Source organism: Glycine soja, chromosome 20, assembly GCF_004193775.1.
Source record: "Glycine soja cultivar W05 chromosome 20, ASM419377v2, whole genome shotgun sequence".
In the NCBI taxonomy this organism is placed as follows: Eukaryota; Viridiplantae; Streptophyta; class Magnoliopsida; order Fabales; family Fabaceae; genus Glycine; species Glycine soja.
The window spans coordinates 31,185,770-31,210,277 of record NC_041021.1 but is presented as its reverse complement, the minus strand read 5'-3'; the positions used below and the strand labels follow the sequence as shown (position 1 = coordinate 31,210,277).

The 24,508-nt window shown below is 36.7% G+C and overlaps 1 protein-coding gene across 4 annotated transcripts; it reads left to right on the top strand.

Annotated features, from left to right (window-relative positions):
• The first annotated feature begins 2,545 nt into the window (after positions 1 to 2,545).
• On the top strand, positions 2,546 to 15,721 carry LOC114403618 (inosine triphosphate pyrophosphatase-like). 4 transcript variants are annotated; one of them, XM_028366696.1, is made up of 9 exons: positions 2,546 to 2,760; positions 4,127 to 4,276; positions 4,566 to 4,630; positions 4,742 to 4,805; positions 4,897 to 4,906; positions 14,405 to 14,436; positions 14,553 to 14,665; positions 15,121 to 15,197; positions 15,294 to 15,721. In XM_028366696.1, the coding sequence occupies exons 2-9, from the start codon at positions 4,150 to 4,152 to the stop codon at positions 15,409 to 15,411; spliced, it is 606 nt and encodes a 201-aa protein (XP_028222497.1). In that variant the 5' UTR covers positions 2,546 to 2,760; positions 4,127 to 4,149; the 3' UTR covers positions 15,412 to 15,721. The 4 variants fall into 4 exon arrangements, with proteins under 4 accessions (XP_028222497.1, XP_028222498.1, XP_028222495.1 ...); XM_028366697.1 differs by having other exon boundaries at positions 2,569 to 2,760; positions 4,130 to 4,276; XM_028366694.1 differs by lacking the exon at positions 2,546 to 2,760 and adding an exon at positions 3,675 to 3,831.
• The last annotated feature ends 8,787 nt before the right edge of the window (positions 15,722 to 24,508 follow it).

The window sequence follows — 24,508 nt, the reverse complement described above, 5'->3', positions numbered from 1 at the left end:
AATTGATAAAATGAATTTTAACCGATCATTTGTGTTGTAATCTCGTTTAATCACTGCTAAAACAAAATCCAACCAGGTCGTTCGTGTTGTAACCTCGATTAAATAAAAAAAGGAAAAATAATAATAAAATAACCAAAATATCTTTGAAAAAAATAATAATAAAATAATCAAAATATCTTTGAAGAAAATAATAATAAAATAATCAAAATATCTCAAAAAAAATAATAAAATAATAAAAAATATCAATTAGACATTTTACTTTGAAAGTTTCCTTTAAATGAGTTGATAATAACCCAGTGAAACTAAGGTTAAAATCAACTCACAAACCAAGCTTTGTCCGCAAAAATCACTTGAAGTCGTTTTAAGGTCCAACACCTTAAACGGTCACAAAGAACTACGTAGGTCTGATTTTCTCATCGCAATTGAGGATACGTAGGAGTAAAAGCCCCGCTTTTGTCGACTACCCCAAGAGATTGTTAATGGTCCAACACCTTAAAATTGTGCATCATATAAGTACGATTCTTTCAAAATTGGCTTCCAAGACTTGAGTTGGTCTCGCTTACAAACCGCATGAATTTGGCACCCTGCTTATGGAAAAGCATGTAACAAATGGTTAGTGAAAAAAATAATTTACTAAAGAACAAAACTAAAAAAAATGTAAAATAATTATGATACATTGGAATCTACTATAACCATCTTTGCATGCTTGGACTTGTCCCGTGTTCCAACAAACCAAAGGTCAGTTATTCTGATAGCAAGTTTTAGGGTTTCCTTAGATCCATTTATATCTTTTATCTTGTCTGGAAAGTGAACCATCTTTCTATTTAAAAATGTAACAAAAAATATATCATCAAATTATACAAAAAATTTAGAACAGGAGAAGTAAATTGGAAGAAATATGGATAATAATACATTTTTTAAAAATGGTTGAAAAATGTGAAAAAATAAAAAGAAAATCTTTAATCACAACATCACAACAGCAATCATAATTGAGTTGTTAGCCAAAAGGGTCAAAAAGATTAAACAACAGTCACTGGAACAAAGTCAAGAGGAAAAAATAAACACTTAACATAATATTATATTTATTTTGAAATATTATATATATATATATATATATATATATATATATATATATATATATATATATTCTAAAACATATCTTAATTTTAGATTCGTATTTTAATAATTCTATAATTTAGCTATAGATTGAGTTCACAAATGAAGAAGTTGTGTTGTAGAGAGCAAAATTGACTTAGAAATGACATTATTTTCTGAATCTCATTGATGATCATTCCTTTTTTTTTGTCTCTGTCATTGTTTTTTTTATAATTTTAGATGTTTAACTCTGAAGTAATTGAGTGAGGTAGATTGTTGGTCTTAATGTATAGTTTGTTGGAGAGGAAGCGAGATTTATTGAAGTTTAAGAAGAGAAGAACCTTACTAGAGGTGAAGAGGAAGAGGGTAGACCTTTGAGGGGTGGGTGGAGAGAGATTAGGTAATAATGTATTGTTTGGTAGAGAGGAGATAAATGGAGTATATGAAAATTAAAAATATATAAGATTAACTTGGTGGTAAAGGAAGAAGGGAGGGATGAATAGGTTGTGGGTTTGAATCTCCGTGCTAACAAAAACTAACACACATAATTAATATTTGCCGATAAAAAAAATAAAAATAAGAGAGAAATAAAGTAGAAATGAAAAACAGAGAAATAAATATAAGACCCCCTCACTTTTTGATTCTCTTTATTTCTATCAAGTTAAACAAATATTTTTCACAAAAGAACGACCAAGCAAGATTTTTCCTTTATTTTTAACAAGATGACCTCTATATTATCTAGATTTTTTCTTTATGTCACACTTGCCAAATCAGTTTTACAAGCCATATGCAGCCACATAATGCAATCTGTCCAATTGCCTGCATCTATTTGTAATGAAATAGATAAAAAAAATGTGGGGCTTTTATATGGGGGGAAGATGGCATTGGTAGGAAAATTCATAATATAGCTTGGAAAAAGACGTGTGAGTCCTAAGAAAGTGGTGGCTTAGGTCTTAGATTAGCTAAGCTAGTGAATACTGCTTTTATGATGAAAGCTGGTTGGTGCCTATGTACTTAGCAAAAACATATTTATAGGCTTTGGTGATTAGATCTAAGTATAAATGTGGGTTAAAAAGATTCCAATAGTTAACAAGAAAAACTCCAACTTCAATTTTTGGAAGGGGATATGTATAGCTCATAGGAAAAAAAAAGGAAAGTAATGAGTTGGCACATTAATAATGGCAATTCTGCTAGGTATTGGTTGGATGAATGAATACCATCACAAGGAAAATTTTCCCTTATACAGCTAGAGTCACTACTAAAAAATCTATTTTTTACGTTGCACATTCTAAGACAATTCACGGTGGCATTTTTGTAATAAAGAGAAACACAACGACGACGTTTCCATATAATTGTCTATGTATAATAAGTAAATAAAGACGCGATGGAAAACGTGTAAATTGTAGGTTTTGTACAAAGACGGTTCAAACCCAAAAATCGTCTTTGTTTGCTTACTGATTTTTGCATCTAAAGTGACTCAGTCCTTCATTCACTCTCTGAATTCTTCACTGACTAACCCAACAACGCCTCTGCGCCCTCACTGAGATCGTGCCCTTCATCAATCCCAAGCTGTCCCGCCGTCTCCTGTATCGCTTCAACGTCATGTTCCTTTAACATTGTTGAAGTGCATCTTAATTCCTTAACTGGAGCTCAGCCCTAATTTAGGTATGTGTCCAAAATCTTGTATTAAATTAAATTGCAGGTTGGATTATTTATTTAATTGATGCATTACTCATGGTTCGGTGTTTGAAACTTTGTACTAGTACAAGTTTACCAATTATTCCAACTCACAATTATATACGAAGACAGGAAAAGTTTCAAGAAACGTTGTAGAAGATCCTTAGCTTCAAATTATACTTGTCCTCGATGCAATGAAGCGCCGGAAAGCACTCTTGCATATGTTTAAGACATTTAAGTTGCAGGAGGGAGTTATTCCCAATTGTTTCTTTTCAACAAATTTTGATGACTGGATACCGGCTAATTTTGATAGTCCTTCATTTTCTCATGATGGAATGTGGGAAATTACTTTTGATCTGGCACTAAGTGTGATTTGGCAGCAACGTAATGAACAATTTTTTTTTAATTATCAAAAGGTGCCTTCGGTTCTTAATATTGTTAACCAGATTTTCATAATAAAAGTAAATGTTCTTATTAGTTATTAGAATGAGAACATTTTTAAAATTCACACAGAATACCAATTGCATGGATATTATTAGATGGAAGCATCCACCACAAGGATCTTTTAAACTCAATTGTGATGGAGTTGTAACTAAAGCAAGAATGGCAACTTTTAGGGGTATCATATGAGTCCACAATAGAGCAATGGTCTTTGTTTTTGCTTATAATATTGGTAGATGCTTAGTGTTGATGGCTCAATTATGAATCATTCTGATAAGTTTGCAATGTGTCTAGAAGAAGGCTTTCTCGACTAAATTAATTTTTCTCTCATTTGTACATTTATGAATTAAATTACTCATTTAAAAAACAGAGACACAAAATTATTGGCGAATGCATGTAGGAACTAAATTAGATTATTTACCCGTAAAATGTATCATACTCAAATAAAACTATCTGTAAAAATATAAAATAATACATATAGAACAAAAATAAATTAAAATTTAACCCAACACACGTTAATGTAATATGAGAAAAGGTTACAAAATATCAAATTTATACATTTACACATCACACAACACAGTGACGCCACCGTAGTGGGAAGCCATCGTTGTCTCGGCGGTATGCACTTCTCTGAAACCTTTGCTTCTTCTTCTTCTTCTTCTTCTTTTTTTCTGCTAAAGGCTTATTAATTACTACCCATGTGTTGCTATGTAGAAAACGCTCTCCAAGTTGTGTTCTTTCTTCTTCTTCTTCTTTTTTTTTTTGTCATTGTATTGTATTTGTATCCATTGATAGAATTGAATTATGCTCCATGTTTGGTATGTCCATGAAGATTTTCTTTTAAAAAAATTGATTTTTCTGTAATGGGTATCTCTGATTTTCTCACTGATAATTGGTTTCGTTTCCTCCCCAGAAGAATCCTACAAGATTTGGGAAATGGCTGCTGCACAAGGGTTGGTACTGTCACGTCCTGTTACTTTTGTAACTGCCAATGCCAAAAAGCTTGAAGAAGTTCGTGCCATCTTGGGCAATTCCATTCCTTTTCAGTCCCTCAAACTTGACTGTAATAATAATAATAATCTCCTCCAACTTTTCCTTTTTTTTATAATTATTTTTCCCATCTTGTGTTGTTTTTTCTTTCCTTCTTGTCTATCATTTTTGTGAATGAGTGTGTTTTAAAGATTTGTAGGGTGTGTTTGATTGCTGAGAAGTGTGAAATTGTTTTAGAAAAAAAGTTTTAAAACCGACAAGTGAGAAGTGAATCAATCAGACCATTATTTTTTGTTCAGTTACTTTTCTTATTTGATCATTCTTCTTAGAGTTTATCTTTCCATTTATTTTTAATTTCAAAGTGCCAGAGTTGCAAGGAGAACCTGAAGATATCTCCAAAGAGAAGGCTCGAATTGCTGCTCTTCAGGTGCATTGTTACATTTTTTTCTCCCACATGCTTAGCCTTGTGTGAGTTTATGTTGTTCTGTTTTTTTCTTTGTTATCATTTTTTTATACTTTTTTTTTTGTTCATGGCAAGGTGAATGGACCTGTGTTGGTTGAAGACACTTGCCTCTGTTTCAATGCCTTGAAGGGTCTTCCAGGTGGATATAATTGTTATTTTTTTTTTCATGCTATGAAAGTTGGCATTATACAACCTGACTGGTTTTGATTGAATGTTTCAAACTTCTGCAGGGCCTTACATGTAAGTTCTCTTTCACCCTTAACCATTGTGCTCAGGTGAACTTTATACCCCTTTATTTTATCATAATAGTTTAGACCCCCATATGATTGTTATTCATTTTACACTGTAGCTTTTTTAGCATAACTCTGATAAAAGGACAAGCATATAGTTTCTTATAATTTGCTGAAACTACGGTAAGAAATTGGTGATGATAGAGAATAGTTATTTATGTATGTGCTTATTAGGTTATTTTATATTAAAGGCCTGGGCTTATCTTTCTTGCGCTGAGACAGTTTGAGAGAGAGAGAGAGAGAGAGAGAGTTATCTTGTGATTTGAGAAGAAATTGGGGCCTTTGGGCATTTGGAGGCACGGACCCTCTAAGTGTGCTCTCTGTTCAGTGATTTGGGGAGTTCTTCCCTCTGATGTGCTCTATATCCTTAATAGCCTCCCACCTTTCTTTTAGGGTTTATGTCTATCCATCTTTAAAGGGATATTGGTTGTATTCTTGTATCTTTCCAAGGCATATATAATCCACCATTTTATATTCCAAAACCATCTTAAGCAAACTTTCCTCTATATGGTCCAGCACTCAGACATTCTCCTTAATTTTTTTAATCTATCCTGGTATGCTCACTCCTTTATCCGCTTAAGCATTCACTAGTTAACTTTAGGCCTAGCAGATAATCTTAGTTTGTCATGACCAGTGCCCTGTGGATCCAACATGTTTAGGTTTTCCCACGGGAAAAAGAACAGATACAAATTGGAAGGTGAGAGATATTGTTTTTGTTTGCATCTAAGATTTTTACTAAATACTATCATATAGAGAGAAGGAATTTGGAAAGGACACGACTCACCAAACAAACAGAAGAGAGAGAATGGAGAATGAAAAAAATTGGAGGTTGTCGTGAATATTGTGTGGGAGAATTTGGACAATTTTAAATGTCCATGTCTCTTTAATAACAGCACAAGCAGTCAAGCACAAAGGTGCAATGTTGGGAATAATGGTTCAAAATCTTGCATTCATTTGGTGAGCTGGTATTATGATGTCTGAGCTAATGTGTACAACTTGTAGGAAATGTTTTATATTGAGTAACATGTACAAAGAGTGTGTGCAATTATAATTTATAAACCAAGTCAAAGGGTGTGGTTCACTTGTTTGAATGGGGATCACAATAGGGCTTTCTGACTTGTGCAAACCACCTCTTGTTAAGCCTATTTGGTCATGTTTTGGATCCTATGGGTCTAAATGGAGCTATGTAACTCTAAAATGCTTTTGAGTTTTGCAGTCCAGCTTATTATAGGGTAGGGTAGGGAACCTGTGTGTGAAGGTTTCATTCTAAGAGCAAGGCAGATTTGGGGTTTGTGCATTGCATGCCTCTAGTGCTCTTAATTTGGCAATGTTTAGGCAATGGTTGCTCAATTTGGGAAATCCGCAAGGGTTGCTTCTAAAATTTGGTATTAGAAAATATGACATGGCTACTGATATGTTAATGCAGCTCCTCCTAAGGCCATTTTACACAGAAAAACTAATTTGGACAGCTAGCACAAGGGTTCGACTTTCGAGCAATAGGCAGGATAATGCATATATCTTCCAAACTTGACTTTTAGGTTCACACTTGCCTCTTAACCTTGTGCAGCAAAGTAACTAAACACCAACCACATTTTGACATCGAAACACAACTTGGCAGACCCTATATCAGCAAATTATGTAGTACCAATGAGTTTAGCTACAACTATGAAAAACCACATATTTTGATAGGTATATTCTATTGATATGTTGCATATGATAGGATATTTTATTGAGTTATTGCTTGTAACCTTGAACAGGTTGTAGAAAGTGTTCAAGTGGATATGTGTTATATCCATGTGCATAAACAGAAAATACAGAAAAGAGAAACACAGAATTTAGTATTGTTTTGCTGACAACAAATTATTTGTCTACTCCATGGCAAAAAGAGAAAAATCATTATGACCAATAAATATTATAAGGAGTAGCAGCTGAACACTAAAACCCTAATCGAATACACCCAAATCCTCACTGTTGTTGAAATAAAGTACACTGTCCAGTCCAACTACTGATTTTACACACACAGAGGTTCATGAAGGCATGAAGTAACATATGGTTGCATCATTGAACTTGAACTTGTGGGAGAACATTGGTCCAGCCATGGGGGTTAAGATAATGTACTTGTTCTAGTGTTATGTTTGGCTCATTGTGTTTGTTGGAAAGTGACAGGTCTAATGACCAAAGAACATGGTATAGATGATGTGCAAGTGTAAGAACAAATAATCCAAGGAATTATGTGATTTGGCATGTTACGTGTCTCCACAGGCAAAAGGCAACAACCAAATATTTTACTAAAGAAACATGATGGAGAATACAAAAGTGGTTGCATTTCAAACCCAAACCTCAAATACACCCAAAATACCTCAGTATTTTCACACCTATGCATTCTTCCAGCAGTCACAAACATATAGAGAGGATTACACAGAATCAACACTTCAATACAAGAATGCTATACCAACTGTTTTGGAAACATAGTATTGGATCAACAGCAGTCAACAATGATTCAAAGTCATGCTACAAGCCTTTCTTTATAGACCTTGCATTGCATTTGCAACTTATCATGCAAATCCATTATAAAGGCATTGTAACTCAACTTGCCTATCCATGTAGGCATGAAGAAAACATTTGGTTAAAATAAACCTTTTCTGCATGTAGCTATTAATGCATTGCAACTGCATTGGGCTTTTACTAGTAGAGTACGCAAAATGGACTTTGCTCATGTGACAGTAATGAAATCACCAAAGTACGTGAAGTTATATGCATGTTTAGTAAATATTTTTTGAAAAGTCGAGACATCCTTTTAACAAAATGAGAGAACTTAGAAGCAACAATGTCTATTTTGAGCAAGCTTGATGTGCTAAGTGATCATGAACCCGATGGGGCTTGAATTTTGTAAATGTTATGTTGGTAGGTGATAGGATCCACGTGGCAGCAGAAGATAGGACACCAGAACAATTAATTCATCACACCACAGGTGGTCCCAGGATCTTATACGTCTATTCTAGAAGGAAGGGCACAAAGGGAATTAGTGGCTGAAGTTGTTATTGTTGATATGACGTGTTGAAGGGAGAGAGCATCATGGCTTTTTCATTCCTAGTTATAAGGAGTCAGAAAGGAATTTTAGGGGGATCTTGGCATTTTGGCTTTTAGTGCAAATAGGATAGAGAGTACTGTCCTCTCTATTGAATGAGCCTAGCTCTTGGCAAATCCTAGGGGTTTGTGATTCCTAAATTCTGTACTGTTTTCCCTTTTCTCATTATAATAAAGCTCTCTTTTCCACCCCATTGATTCATAATTACTGTTTCATTATTATACTATTCATTGGTTCGTATGAACTGGTCCGACCTGCCGGATAGTCGAGAAAGGTACCAGTGAATGCCAAACAGAAAGGTTACACTTACCGCATTTTCCAGAATGGACCATCGAGTCGAAGCTTTGGAGGAAGGACTGAATGAAGTACGAGCTTCGATTGCTGGCGTACAAACCACGATGCGGGAGAGTTACGCGAACATAGTCGCGTTGATGGAGAAACACCTGGGAAAGTCGATAGCGACGGAGGGAGGTACGCCGGAGAAGAAGGACAAACCGGAATCTAGTGAGGTGAAAAACGATGTAACACTAGAGTTCCGTCAGTCAGCCAAGAAGGTGGAGCTGCCGTCGTTCGACGGTGACGATCCTGCTGGTTGGATCTCGCGTGCTGAGGTGTACTTTCGAGTACAAGGAACTACGCCGGCGGTAAAGGTGAGTCTAGCCCAGTTATGTATGGACGGGCCGACGGTTCATTTTTTCAACTCGATTCTGCGAGAAAATGAGGATCTGAGTTGGGAGGAGCTGAAGGAAGCTCTGCTTGAACGTTACGGAGGCCATGGGGAAGGTGATGTTTACGAACAGTTGATAGATCTTAAACAAGAAGGGACGATTGATGATTACATCACGGAATTTGAGTATTTGGTGGCTCAAATTCCCAGATTACCGGAGAAACAGTATCGAGGATACTTCCTCCATGGGCTGAAACCGGAGATAAAAGGAAGGGTGAGGAGTTTCGCTGCTTTGAGTGAAATGAGGCGAACAAAACTCTTACAGGTGGCTAGAGCAGTGGAGAGGGAGGTTGAAGGAGGAAGTGAGCTTAAGCCCAATCGTGGGCCTAGATTTGGATCTGGTAGTGGATCTCATAAAAATGGGTCACAATCAGATTGGGTCATGGTGAGGAGGAGAGAAGGAAGCAGAAATGAGGGTGTGAAAAGCAACACTGATGGGCCAAAAGGAGATAGAAAGAGAACTGGGCCTCGTGATAGGGGGTATACACAACTCACTTACAATGAGCTGATGGACTGTAAACAAAAGGGTTTGTGTTTTAAGTGCAAAAATCCCTTTGGGCCAATGCACCGTTGTCCGGCCAAAGAACTAAGGGTGCTAATAGTAGACGATGTGGAAAACGAGGAAGATGAGGAGAGGATTTTGGCTGTGGAGGTAGGAGAGGAAGAAGACGAGAAGGGGGAGATGAGCATACTCAATTTACACCACATTGCTCATGAGACTCACCACACCATGAAGTTTCAAGCCACAATACGAGGGGTGGAGGTACTAATCCTAGTTGATAGTGGTGCCACCCATAATTTTATCTCACAGAAGTTAGTCCACCAAATGGATTGGCCCATAGAGCCCACGGCCCTAATGAATGTCAAGCTAGGTAATGGATTTCAAATCTCCACACAAGGGGTGTGTAGAGGGTTGGAGATGTGTATTGGAGACTTGAAAATGAATCTGGAAATGCACTTGTTTGAGTTGGGAGGTATTGATGTGGTTTTAGGCATTGATTGGCTTAAGACTTTAGGAGACACTATCACTAATTGGAAACAACAAACCATGAGCTTTTGGAAGGACAAATCATGGGTTACTCTCAAGGGACACGAGGGGTGCAGGAGACAAACTGTGGCGTTACAAAGTATTTTAAATAGGCCCAAACCCACTTCTCAAGGCCTGCTATGGGAAATGGACAATGTAAAACACAAAGGGAAAGGGGTAAATGAATTATCCATACAACAACAAGCAGAGATGGAGGTGTTGTTGAATAAGTTTGAGCACGTGTTCCGAACACCGACCGGTTTGCCCCCAAAGCGAAACAGAGACCACGCTATCACCCTCACCGACGGACATGGACCGGTGAATGTTCGTCCCTACAGATACCCTCATCATCACAAAAATGAGATAGAGAAGCAAGTCAAGGAGATGTTAGCGGCAGGGATAATTCGTCACAGTACCAGCTCGTTTTCCAGCCCCGTTATTCTTGTCAAAAAGAAAGATGGTACATGGAGGATGTGTATAGATTATCGGGCATTGAACAAGGCTACCATTCCGGATAAGTTCCCAATTCCGGTGATTGAAGAATTGTTGGATGAGCTTCACGGAGCCAGGTATTTCTCCAAACTAGATCTGAAATCAGGGTATCACCAAGTGAGAGTTAAAGACTCAGATGTGGGAAAAACAGCTTTCAGAACTCATGAAGGCCACTATGAGTTTCTTGTAATGCCGTTTGGGCTTACCAATGCGCCGGCCACGTTTCAAGGTCTGATGAACGATATCTTCCGTCCCTTATTGAGAAAGAATGTTCTAGTGTTTTTTGACAACATTCTAGTTTACAGCAAGGACTGGGAGACACATTTGCATCACTTAGAGGAAGTGTTAAGGTTGTTAGCAGCTCACAGTTTGGTTGCTAACCAGAAGAAGTGTTATTTTGGGCAAAGAAGTATTGAGTATTTGGGGCATATGATTACGGAAGAAGGAGTAGCAGTGGATTCCAGGAAGGTGGACAGTGTGCTCAGCTGGCCTCAACCTAAGAACGTAAAAGGGGTACGGGGGTTCCTAGGCCTCACCGGTTATTATCGTAAGTTCATTCGTGATTATGGAAAAATAGCCAAACCTCTCACTGAACTTACCAAGAAGGACGGATTCAAATGGGGGGTGGAAGCTCAAAAAGCTTTTGATGAATTGAAGAAGAGACTCACCACCGCTCCAGTTTTGACCTTGCCCAATTTTTCTAAAGAATTCGTAATTGAATGTGATGCTTCAGGGAGTGGAATAGGCGCGATATTGATGCAGGACAAAAAACCCATAGCATACTTCAGTAAAGCGCTGGGGGTTAGAAATCTAACCAAGTCAGCTTACGAGAAAGAATTGATGGCTGTAGTTTTGGCAATTCAACATTGGCGTCCTTACTTGCTTGGGAGGAAGTTCGTGGTTTCCACCGACCAGAAATCTCTCAAACAATTACTGCAGCAGAGAATAGTCACCAAAGAACAACAAAATTGGACGGCCAAATTGCTGGGTTATGATTTCGAAATTGTGTATAAGCAGGGAAGGCTAAACAAGGGTGCTGATGCCTTGTCTAGAATACATGAAACAGGGGAATTGCAGGTTTTACACTCCCAAATTAAGTGGCTGCAGGAAGATCAAATCAAGGCAGAAAATGATAAAGACGAAAGGTTGCGGAAGATTATGTCTGAAGTGCAACAAAACCCAGATAAGTGGCCCGGTTATGAGTATCGACACGGGGTGTTGTTATATGAAGGAAGGTTAGTTTTATCCGCTCATTCAATAGTGATTCCTACACTTCTAGAAGAGTTCCATTCCACACCACAAGGGGGACATTCCGGATTCTACAAAACCTATAGAAGATTGGCTGCCAATGTTTATTGGATTGGTATGAAAAATCATGTGCAGGAGTTTGAGACAGTGTGACACTTGCCAACGACAGAAATACATGGCAACCTCACCCGGGGGCTTACTACAACCCCTACCTGTACCCAACCAAATTTAGGAAGATATATCCATGGATTTCATCACCGGATTACCAAAATCTAAGGGATACGAAGCTGTCTTTGTAGTGGTCGATCGTTTGTCCAAGTATGTGCACTTCATTCCCCTCAAGCACCCGTACACAGCAAGGAGTATTGCAGAGGTCTTTTGTAAGGAAGTAGTGAGATTACACGGCATGCCCTTATCAATAGTCAGTGACAGGGACCCGATTTTCATTAGTAGTTTTTGGAAAGAAATTTTCAAACTACAGGGCACCAAATTGAGAATGAGTACGGCGTATCACCCGGAAACGGATGGACAAACGGAAGTGGTCAATAGGTGTTTGGAGACTTATTTGCGATGTTTCATCACGGATCAGCCTAAGACGTGGATATCTTGGTTGCACTGGGCCGAATATTGGTTTAACACTACTTTCCATAGCGCAACCGAAAAGACCCCCTTTGAGATAGTCTATGGAAGACCACCCCCATCATTGTACAGGTGGGTGCAAGGGGAAACTAGAGTGGAAGCTGTACAAAGAGACCTGGTGGATAGAGATGAGGCTCTCAGACAGCTAAGGAACCAATTGTTGAGGGCGCAAGAGAAAATGAAAGCTCAAGCTGACAAGAGAAGAAGTGACCGGAGTTTCGTATGTGGTGAATGGGTGTTTGTCAAGTTGAGAGCACACCGTCAGCAGTCCGTAGTTACTCGTATCAATGCAAAGTTGGCTGCAAGGTATTATGGCCCCTATCCTATTGTTGAAAAAATCGGGCCTATGGCATATAAGCTGAAGCTACCAGAAGGATCAAGAGTACACCCCGTTTTCCACGTCTCGCTGCTCAAAAAAGCTGTGGGTACCTATCAAGATGATGCTGAGCTTCCTGAACTGATAGAAGAGCCCATAGAAGTTTACAGTCCGGAGGCCGTATTAGCCACACGAAAGGTGAAACATCAGAATGAGGAGGTCCGACAAGTCTTGATTCATTGGAAAGGAAGGACTGCAGAAGAAGCAATGTGGGAAGATGAAATTATGATTAGAAGTCAGTTTCCCAGCTTTGACCTTGAGGACAAGGTCAATATTGAAGGAGGGGGTGTTGATAGGATCCACGTGGCAGCAGAAGATAGGACACCAGAACAATTAATTCATCACACCACAGGTGGTCCCAGGATCTTATACGTCTATTCTAGAAGGAAGGGCACAAAGGGAATTAGTGGCTGAAGTTGTTATTGTTGATATGACGTGTTGAAGGGAGAGAGCATCATGGCTTTTTCATTCCTAGTTATAAGGAGTCAGAAAGGAATTTTAGGGGGATCTTGGCATTTTGGCTTTTAGTGCAAATAGGATAGAGAGTACTGTCCTCTCTATTGAATGAGCCTAGCTCTTGGCAAATCCTAGGGGTTTGTGATTCCTAAATTCTGTACTGTTTTCCCTTTTCTCATTATAATAAAGCTCTCTTTTCCACCCCATTGATTCATAATTACTGTTTCATTATTATACTATTCATTGGTTCGTATGAGTAGGAAGCCAACTAGTATCCCACCTGCAGGAGTAAGGACAATCTTGGTTATATCAATTCTAATTTGTGAAGCTTTGTGCCTGTTCTCTTAAAAGGGGTATCTGTATGTGAGTTGGCCATAATGGGTGTTTTGAAGAAAGCAACTTGAGAAATTAAAGACTTGGTAAATGTCTACCCAAGATGAAGATCTGTTAAAAGAATGTCTTGGCTGTGGATCCTGAAAGGCTGAAACATTTACTATGTATACTTAATGAATAGCTTCAAATAATGTGGTGATTTTGCTGATGTTAAGTGGGCTTGCATTCTTTGTGAATACTGTTGGGCTTTAATAATAATAAGAAATGGACAAAAATCCAATGTTGTTGCAAGTATTAATTGCTGCATGCTGGATGGTTTATTTAATGTAAATGCGGGCAATAAGCTTATATAAAGAGGCTTGTAGCATGACTTTGAATTATCCACTTTTAAATTTTTTTCTAAGCCAGTTGGTTTTAGTTATATAATTATAATCAGTGTGTTTTGCAATTTTCTTAAATATTTTTAGGTATCGAGGATAAAACTTCTTTGAAGTCATTTTGTTATGTAATGGAATATACTGACCTTTAAGTATAGTTTCCCAGATGTTTTATCGCAATTTGTTTTTTCTACAATATTATGATAATATGATCCTTTTTTACTGATGTTCCTTAACTTTTTTTTTACAATTATTGTCAATTAAATTCTTATAAATATCTCATTTTCATAAACTTGAAGTTCATTTCTTAATGTGATTTATTCTTCCCCCTCTCTTATCCCCAGAATGTTTGATGCATTTCCTGTAATTTTGGTAACAAAGGATGTAATTTTATATTTTATAATAAACGTTATAAATCTCTTGCTGATTTGTGTCAAGTGATTCTGTAGGGTGGACAGTTGTTCTTGACTGTGCATTTCCTGTTTATCTAATATTCTCATCCATGTAGTTATTGTCGTTCAATATTGAACATAAAAGCTTATTCATCTAAAATCTTTCAAGCTCAAAATATATATGCAATACAAATACTGTTTCTGTATCATCAGCATTCAGCAAATGAGATTTTTTAAATTAATTGTCAGTACTCCTAATGATTATTGTCTAATTGCATTGATGTATCATGCAGCAAATGGTTTCTGCAGAAGCTTGGTCATGAAGGTTGCACCTTAACTGCATAATTTTAGATCAGTTCTCAGTTTTTTTAGTACAGGGGTTTCAGGAATGAGGATATTTTACAGAATTTGATTTACTCATTTCTCAGATTCATTTTTCAGGTCTCAACAATTTGCTGATGGCATATGATGATAAATCAGCGTATGCCTTATGTGTATTTTCCTTTGCTGCTGGTCCAGACAGTGAACCTATCACATTTTCTGGAAAAACTCCGGTATCTCTTTTAATCCCCATATACTGTTTGTCGAACATAATTAATTAACTATAAATGCATATATTTTCTTTGGATTGCCTGAGAGTGGAATTATATGAATCTCCTTATTTCATCTAGTTTACAAGAATATAATAATAATGTGCTTTCCCTTTAAAAATATGTTTATTCTTCCGCCTGACCAAACTTTACTAGCATAATCTACTTTTCCTAGTTGAAAAATACATTTATTTAGACACATTATTATTTGTTACATTTTTTAGAAATCACAAAATTTTGTAGGTCCTTCTGATATAACTGAGCTCTACTCATCATTTTGTAGTTTTCAATAAATTATAACTAAGAGAATATGTTTGAAAGAATATATAGAGAGTGTGTTCATCAATTTACATGACAAAATATAAAGTAGTTAATGTGTATGAGTGTATCACTAACACATTTTTCTTGTCGTATGTCAGGGAAAGATTGTTCCTCCAAGAGGGCCTAATGATTTTGGATGGGATCCTATTTTTGAACCTGATGGCTATGACCAAACGTATTTCCATCCCTTCTTTCGTTTCATGTTCTGTTCTAGTGTTTCATAGTTTAGTTACTTGCAAAGGTTAATTCATTTCATTTACTCTCATTCTAGGTATGCTCAGATGCCCAAAGAAGAAAAGAACAAAATTTCCCACCGCTCCAAATCTCTTGCATTGGTGAAATCTCATTTTGCTGAAGCTAGATTTACTTTTGACGTCAAGAACTTCTGAAAGCTGAACGTGGTAGGTTATAGGCTACAAGCTCTTTATTAAAAGTCCCTTGAAATTAAACGGAAATTGTTTCTAGCAGTAACAATGTGGAAATTACTTTGAACTTAAATACTGCTTTTGTTTACAACTTCTCCAGCAAAAGAACAAAAACCAAACTTAGAAAAATATACCAAAGAAAAACTAATCTTAAAGATGTTTTGGTTTGAACAAAAATTGCTACGAGACTAAAAAATAGAGCTTAATCGATATACATTGTTGGTGTAAAGTCTTTTGCACTGTCAATTGATCACGAGATTTAATTTTTTTTTCCCTGTAATTTAGTGCTATTTTCATTTTTGTTCTTGTAATTTTTTATTTTATTTTAATTCTTGTAAAATATGTTTGTTTTATTTTTTTATTCTTAAAATGTTTTAGATAGTGCTTTGAATAATAAAAAAAAGAGTTTTGAACAGTAAAAAATGTATTATTCAAAGATGAAAGTAAAATAAACACATTTTATAAGTACTGAAATAAAAAATTATAAAAATGAAAATGAAAAAAATATATATTAAATTACATGAACGAAAAAAGATATTTAAGCCTAATTACACTTTCTGGGTATGTGGACTTTCAAGGTAGGTAGGATAAGACTCAAAGATGTCATCATGTTTTGTGATTGGTAGCTAGCGGTTTATAACAATTAAATCCTAAAAATAAATGATTATATGTTAAAATATAAAAAAGCAGAATTAAGGAAAACAAATTTTATCAACAAAATATTGATTAGATTAAACCTTTTTTATTGAAAATATCCGATAATTACTGGTACGTATGCTATCCTTATTCATCTAATATTGGCTCCTCATTTTCAAATTTGTCACAACATTGAATTTCATTGGTGAATATTAATTTTTTCATAATTTTACCATTATATTTGTGATATACTTGACAAAGTCCTCGTTTGAATAACTTTGTCTTCTATACTTTGTTTATTATCGAGAACATACTGAGCACAACGGAAAGAGCGCCATAAATGTTGCCACAATGAAATCATACAAAACTCCGAAGATCGTCATGGAACAATTTCACTCAGCATGTTTGCTATTGCAAATTGCAATAATGGTTTTGGGACCCATTGCAGGCTATAGTTAAGAAAAAAAATAAAGAAAATTATTAGAATTGAGGAGGTATTAAATTATAACTTTGATATCTATTACATAATTTTTATAATTTGATATAGAATTTATTTTTTATTGATTTAATTGTTAAATTATATCTACATATTATTAAAATCATCTTTATCAAATTTTATTAAAATTAAACAATATGAAAAGGGTAATCAAATAATTCATATTTTATATATTTAAAAATATTTATATTAAATCGATTTTATTCTATACGAACGAAGTCGCATATAAATTTTAATTAATATAAAATTTTACATATATCAACTATTTGAAAGAAACATTCAATCCATTAACAAATTTTAAAAGAGTATTATCCAATTAAAAATTATAAAATTATGTCTTATAATTAGGGATAAAAAGTGAATATTTATTGTTTTTAATTATTAAATGTACTTTAGATAATAATGTAGTGAAAAGATGTAATAATTAGTTTCTTTGAATAAAACCTTATCATTTTTAGTTAACTAAAATCAATCCATATAACACTGATGTCATAATTTTCCAAAATGAAAAACCATTTTTTTTTTCCACATACATGGTAAAGCTGTGACAACATTAATACAACATTAATAACTGACTCTTACAGTCCTACGTTGTCTCGGTTGAGAATCGATGCCGAGAATGGCGTGGCGGGACCAGGAAAGTAATATGCATTGCAGAGTTAATTATTTGCTGCCACCGACGTCTATCAACGGTATTCTTTTGTTTTCTGACGAATAAATTGCATTTTCGTTTAATTTCATACGCTTCATGACAAAATTGACGATATTTTGGCTTCTTACTGAAATGGCTATATTTTTTTTTGACAGACTTTAATGTTTTTTTTTTCGAATTACGATTAGTTTCTGTCTGACTAAACCATCACTTTCATTATCGAAGTATATTACCTCTCCCTAAGTGGTTGTTAAAAAAATCAGTTTCGTAATATAAAAATAATTAAAAATAGAGAAAAAAAAAAGAATTATGTATTAATAATATAAACTAAGTTTAAAATTATTCAATGTATGATAAGTTTATTAACTTTTATAATAATGATCTTAAAAATAGGAGTAGGTATTAAGGTTTGACTCACAAAATTTTAGATGAGTCTGTAAACCTAATCTGCAAAATAAATGATATTGTTTTTTAGGTTCTTAACTTGCTTGCAAAAGTTTGCGGATAAACGGGTTAGCCCACGAGCCCAAATAATAATTTTTAAAAAATTACGATAGAAAAAAATATTTTAAAAAAATAAAACATGTATAAAATTAGAAGAAAAAATTGACTTAATTTTAAGCTAAAATCTATCACACTAAAATATATTAACATTTTAAACATAACTAATTAATAATAACAACATATATTAAAGATCAAAATCTTAACATAACAAATTAACAATACTTACACATTGGACTTAGGTGGGTTATGCAAGTAGTTCAGGAGTCCGGGTCCTAAGTTCGCGAGCTTAGCGGGCTGAACTCAGAAACTCAATATAGTCATGTGATTTTTTATATATAAAAAAAACATTTATTATCCACAAGGTTATTAGATTTGAGTCCATATATCCACCCCTACTTAAAAGTCATACCAAATAGTTATTTGTGGTTAAATGACATTATAAAAGTTCTTTACCCTATCATCGTGTAACCATTAAACTATAAAAGAGACAAAAGGTTATGTAATGATAATGTAAAATAATTTTACATTGTTATCTAATTACAAAACATTATGTATGATAAATTTGTTTATTTTGACAATAACTATCAATGTTGATTTTATGATTGGGTAAAATTATTTAACTCTTTATTAAAATTATCATTGATCATTTAACTCTTTTTAATTTATATTTTTTACTAAAATAATAAAAGTGAGTTAAATAGACAATAGAATGAGTTCAACAACCCATAAAGTGAGTTAACTCAAAAAATTTAAAATTTAAGGCATGTGAACTAACAATAATCCTTAAGGTTCTTTAAACATTTTTGTTCTATGAACTTTTTTTATATGGGCCTTTTTCTTATCCTAACCCATGTAAGTCAAGGCTAACTAGGATGAAGTAGGCCATTTTGACAACTTTAATCTAATACTTGTTTTGCAAACATCCAAGTGTTGCTTGCCTTTCACACCAAAATGAGGCAACTACCAACTGGTAACTATCCTTAGTTCCTTACCATCCCACATTTACAAATATCATGGTTCTCCTCATAGGTATCTTTTGCTCCATCCTAAGTATTGTTACTCAGTTAGTCTTTTGAATTTTTTGTTGACTAAAGTGTTAAAAGTCTCCACAAGTCCCACCATCATCTCTATTTATTAGTAGAATATCGGAAAAATAATTCTTACAAGAGTATTGACCTAACATTTTGGGCCATCTCCATGAATATTTGATCTGATAACACATTGATGGAGCAAAATTTATGTATATAATTCAATTGCCATATGCATTCTTGTACTTACCAAAATTCGAAGCTGGCACACGTCAGGGTGGACGTGACTTAGGTGGGCTCCTGGACTTCACACGTCGGACTAAGAATTACCTTTATTAGAAGGACAAGAGGGGGACCTGCAAAACAAAAAACTCTGATCCTCAATTAAGTATATGAGTTAGGAGAATAAGAGAGAGAGTATGAATACACGAGTATGCAAGTGGGTGTGGATGTGTGTTTGGGATGTGTTGAGGGTTTAATGGAACCTAGTACTCATAGGAGTGGAATGGAGTTGTGAATCCTTGTTTGTAAGGCCTTTGCAGATAATTATCAGCTTGTAGATAATAGCCGATAGCTTATAGATAAAGTTAGAGATAATACATAGCTTAGAGATAAAAGCTAGTAGATGATTTAGTACTTATAGATAATGTGTAACTTCTAGATAATTGAATACCTGCAAAGAGATAAAGTGGTTATGGTATATTCAAATAATTAAAAGGTTAGAGATAACCTATCTATTGGAAAGCTCGACTGCTAAGGGTTGGATGTTCGTGCTCATGTGCCAGGACTGACATGGAGGGTGGAGACGTGCCTCAGAGTGCCACGTAGGATGTCACGTGTATTTTGTGGATCCTGGACCGTACATAAGCCCTTCTAAGCTCTGAGTCGGCTTATAAGTGAAGGAGGTTGTCTAGTGTTGAAGATTGTCTGGTGTCCGAGTTAATAGCCATGACAAGTAGGAGGGTGGCAAGTTTGTCAAGTGTAGAAGCAAAGCTTCATGGTGAATCAAAGGTGATTCAAAGGTGTTTTGATGATAACAATTATGATAACAAAAGATGATGACAAAGGTGATGACAAAAAAGCTCAAAGATCAATCAAAGAACAACTCAAGTAAATCAAAGATCAATCAAAGAACAACTCAAGTAAATCAAGAAGAATTCAAGACTCAAGAAGAAAGTTTAGAGTCAAGAATCAAGATTCAAGGTTCAAGATCTCAAGAATCAAGATCAAGATTCAAGACTCAAGAGAAGGCTTAATCAAGATAAGTATAAAAAGTTTTTCTCAAAAATTGAGTAGCACATGATTTTTCTCAAAAAATATTTACCAAAGAGTTTTTACTCTCTGGTAATCGATTACCAGATTAGGTAATCGATTACCACTGATTGTTGCTGAATAAAATCAAAAGATGTAACTCTTCAAATAGTTTTTGACTTTTTCAAATTGGTTTTTAAGTTTTTCTAAAAGTCATAACTCTTCTAATGGTTGTCTTGACCAGACATCAAGAGTCTATAAAAACAAAGCTTTGTTTTACATTTCATTCTTCTTGAACACTTATTCATACAATCATTTACAAGCCTTGAATCTCTTTGAACTTCTTCTTCTTCTTTGTACCAAAAGCTTTCCAAAGTTTTCTGGTTTTCTAAACCTTGAAAACTTGTGCTATTCATCTTTTCATTCTCTTCTTCCTTTGCCAAAAAGAATTCGCCAAGGACTAACCGCCTGAATTCTTTTTGTGTCTCTCTTCTCCCTTTTCCAAAAGAACAAAGGACTAATCGCCTGAATTCTTTTGTGTCTCCCTTCTCCCTTATCAAAGAATTCAAAACGACATAGTCTGAGAATTCTTTTGATTCTTCCCATTCCCTTATACAAAAGTGTTCAAAGGACTAACCACCTGAGAATTCTTTTGTATCCCCATTCACAAAGTATCAAAGGTTTAACCGCCTGAGATCTTTGTCTTAACACATTGGAGGGTACATCCTTTGTGGTACAAGTAGAGGGTACATCTACTTGGGTTTGATTGAGAACAAGAAAGGGTACATCTCTTGTGGATCAGTTCTAGTGGAGGGTACATCCACTAGATTCAAAGAGAACAAGGGAGGGTACATCCCTTGTGGATCTTTGCTTGTAAAAGGATTTTTACAAGGTTGAAAAGAAATCTCAAGGACCGCAGGTCGCTTGGGGACTGGATGTAGGCACGGGTTGTTGCCAAACCAGTATAAAAACTCTTGTGTGTTTGTTTTCTTCTTCCCTACTCTTTTACTTTTCGGTGTGCATTTAATTTTCGCTTTTACTTTCTGTTAAGTTTCTCTTCTATTTCTCATTCTCTTAACAATTTAGTAAAAGCCTTAGAAGAGTAATTTTTTAATTAGTAAAGGTTTAGGAATAATTAATTCAACCCCCCTTTCTTAATTATTCTGAGGCCACTCGATCCAACATCAAGCCCCTAAGCATGGACAAGTGTTGTCTGGTGTCGAGTGCGGTAACCTCGACAACTATGAAAGTTGCAAGTCTGTGAAGCTTTTCAGGCCCCCGAGCTTGGACAAGTGTTGTCTAGACTGCTTTCGTCATGTTGTTCGAGGTAGGCATGCTTTTGGGTTTGCAAGTGAGGTTTGATTTGTCAGGTGATGGAAGCCTCTGGATTTGACAACTCTGCCTTTTTCTGACCGTTCGAGGGTGTATTGAAGACAAACGTTATGTTTTATCTACTGCTGCTGGCGTGTGCGACACACACGTAGTACTCTTGCATATGTGTCACTTGTGGAGTGGGCACGTACTAGGATTGTGGTGCATGGATGAGTGTGGCTACGTCATGGTGTGAAATTTTAGGGCACTACTTCAGCTCTCGCCAGTTACTGAAGAGTCTACCTCCTCTTTAAATGGAGGGGACATTTGATTTTGGGTCACCGTCACTGTGATTTCTTGCCTACTAAATCTTCTTTGCTTTTGTGCTTATGATTCATTTTTCTTCTTCATCCACCATTTTTTATGCTTCAAGGTATTCTCTTTTTGATCATGTCTTCATTTTTGTCTGACTCCGCCATTAGCATGGGTAGCAGTGATTCTGGGAGTTTGATTTAGCAGCCCCTGGTGGAGCGGGGGGTCATTTCCATTGGCGGGTCCTCCTTGTAGGATACTTGTCATGGTGCCTTCGACAGTGAATACTCTTCCTCGAAGAGTTTGAGAGCTTCTCGTCGTACTGGTGGAGGCACTTCTCACCTCTGCGGGAGGGCACAACCTTCTGCTACTTCCCCGACCAAGGAGCCTATCCTGATCACGATGGTTCTCCCCCCTTCTGCCTCTAGGGAGCAAGGAGAAGCAGTGGAGACGTTAGGGTGTCACCCTGCGTGCGGTGTAGCCATAGCGCTAGGTCACCATTGTTTCGTCTTGCCATTGTTGGCTATGAGTGGGTGAGGAACGATGTTCTGCTTGTAAAGTGTCTGACCTTGTCGTCTTATGTGTCTGAGGTCGATGTAGGCCTTAATTAACACTTGTTTGTGTTGTTACTACTTGTTTTGCAGGAATTATGGGTGACATCCCTTGGAGGCCACCATCTAATGTGCCCTCTATTTTTGGAGAAGGGGGTCAACCTGTTGGTGAGACTAGCCCTATTGTTGTTGTTGTTGTTGTTGCTGAGGTCGTCCCTAATGCCTTCCTTTTCCTATGTTTTGGCTAAGAGGAAGCAAGATGACTATGCTGAGGTGTTGGGCCCCAAGAAGTCAAGGGCCCTTATGAGCCTTCATGCACTGAGGCAAGCTGTAGGGTTGACGCCTGGTTCGACTCACCCTTCAATTTTACAAGATCTGCCTTTGGCTGTTGAGGCTCCTACTCCTGCTCCTCCACCTCCTCTAGTCGTACCTGTTCGGGAGGTTAGTCCTACCAATGAAGTTGGTGCGCTAACTATTTTGGATGGTTATGTTACGGCATCTTCGCCCACCGCTGCCACACCCTTGCTAAGTGTTGGTGTGGCCACCACTATTGCTTCTATGATACCACCTTCTCCTTCTTCAGCTCACTCGGTTCCACCCTCTGTTGCGTTGGCGGCGAAGTCACCTTCCCCGTCTTCTCCTCCCCATGTCTCTTTGGATCACTTGTACACTTCCACTAATGTTGATTCACTGTGGGGTGCAAATTACAAGCCAAAGTAGAAGACCCCATCTGGCTTTGTGTTAGCCTTTGATAAAAACCTCATCTAGTCAGATAGGGTGCAAAATGCTATGGACTCCGCCGAAGTCTTCCTTTAGAGAAGTTTGATGATTTTGGAGGAGAACGGACAATGGCACCAAGAGGCTCTACGCAAGGTGTTGTCCTTAGAGACGAAGGTTGCCAAATAGAGGGCTACTGCTCGCACGATTTGGAGACAAGAGCACCCTAAGGTAGCTAACACCACCATCGCCTTCGATGAAGTTGTAAGGTCAAACCATCAACTGTCTTCCAAGGTTGGCAGTGTCTTGGCTAAGTTGTTGCGCACAAGATTGGATGGTGATGAACTATATGCACGCTGCAAGGGCTTGCACGAAGAGAAAAAGGACTTGGGTGACAAGGTGGAAGGCATTGTGGCTGAGAAGGACGAGCATGCCAAGGTGGTTTCTGATTTGGAGGCCCGACTAAAAGAGTCAAAGTCTAGGCTTGAGGAGTTCGAGCTGCGAGTGGTTAAGGAGAGGGAGGCCAACAAGGAGCTTGAAGAGGAGTTGATAATGTATAAGAAGCAGGTTGTGGAGCAGCTTGAGAAGGGCTTTCAAAAGGCTACCAAGTAGGCTGAGTTCTTTGCCAAGGATCTTAACTTGGGTCTTTTTGACCTTTTCAAGGATGTGAAGGACGGTGTTCTGCTTGACAAAGAAGAAATTGATGCAAAGGAAAAGGCTACCAATGAAGAACAGGGTGTTGAGGAGTAAGGCAATGATGCCTAAGTTTATGTTGCCTTTTGTTTATTTTCTTCTTTTCTTCATGGTTGGGTTTTGGCTGCATAGGCCTTGTAATTATGACAATTGTTATTTTTCTTGAATGTGCATGTTTTTCCTTTTTTGACGATTTTTTCTTTATGTGTATGTTATATATGTCTTGTGTGTTTGCCTTTGTTTATGCAACGCTCCATTACTTGTAGTAGTATGGATAGGCTGTCGTGATGAGCGTGACGTCTTTGTGAGTGTAGGAAGGAAGACCTTGGTGATGTGGGAAGGAAGACCTTGGTGGTCTTGTAAAATAGAAAAGTAGGTGATGTGAAATAATCTCAGGTTTGATTTCAACCTCATTAAATGTCTTGTCACTCATGCAATGGTGCTTCCTTTCACTTCAGTAAGCTTATCCTCTGATGCTTGTGAGGAGTTGGTGTGATTGGCACCTGGTTGAAGGTCTTGTCAACCAGTTTAGTGATAGGTCATCTTGGCCTATGGTGTTTCTCCCCTGATGGTTATGAGGAATATGTTTGGCTTGCCTCTAGTTAAATGTCATGTCAATTAGTCTTGGGTAGATCATCTTGACCTGTGGAAGCTAGACCTTGAACTATGGTCATCATAGTTGTTGTGAGTAAGAGAACCAAGGGGGTACCTTGGGTTTTGTAAGAGTGTTTACCAAGGGTAGACCTTGGATTTTTAGTACCAAGGGCGGGCCTTGGGTTTTTTATATTACTGCAGACTTGAACTCCTGCTCAGATAACAGTTAGGGTTAGGAAAGATTGTCAAGGGTAGACCTTGCATACCTTGAGTTCCTGTGGAGATGGAACTTAGCAAAAAAAGAACGAATCTTGGT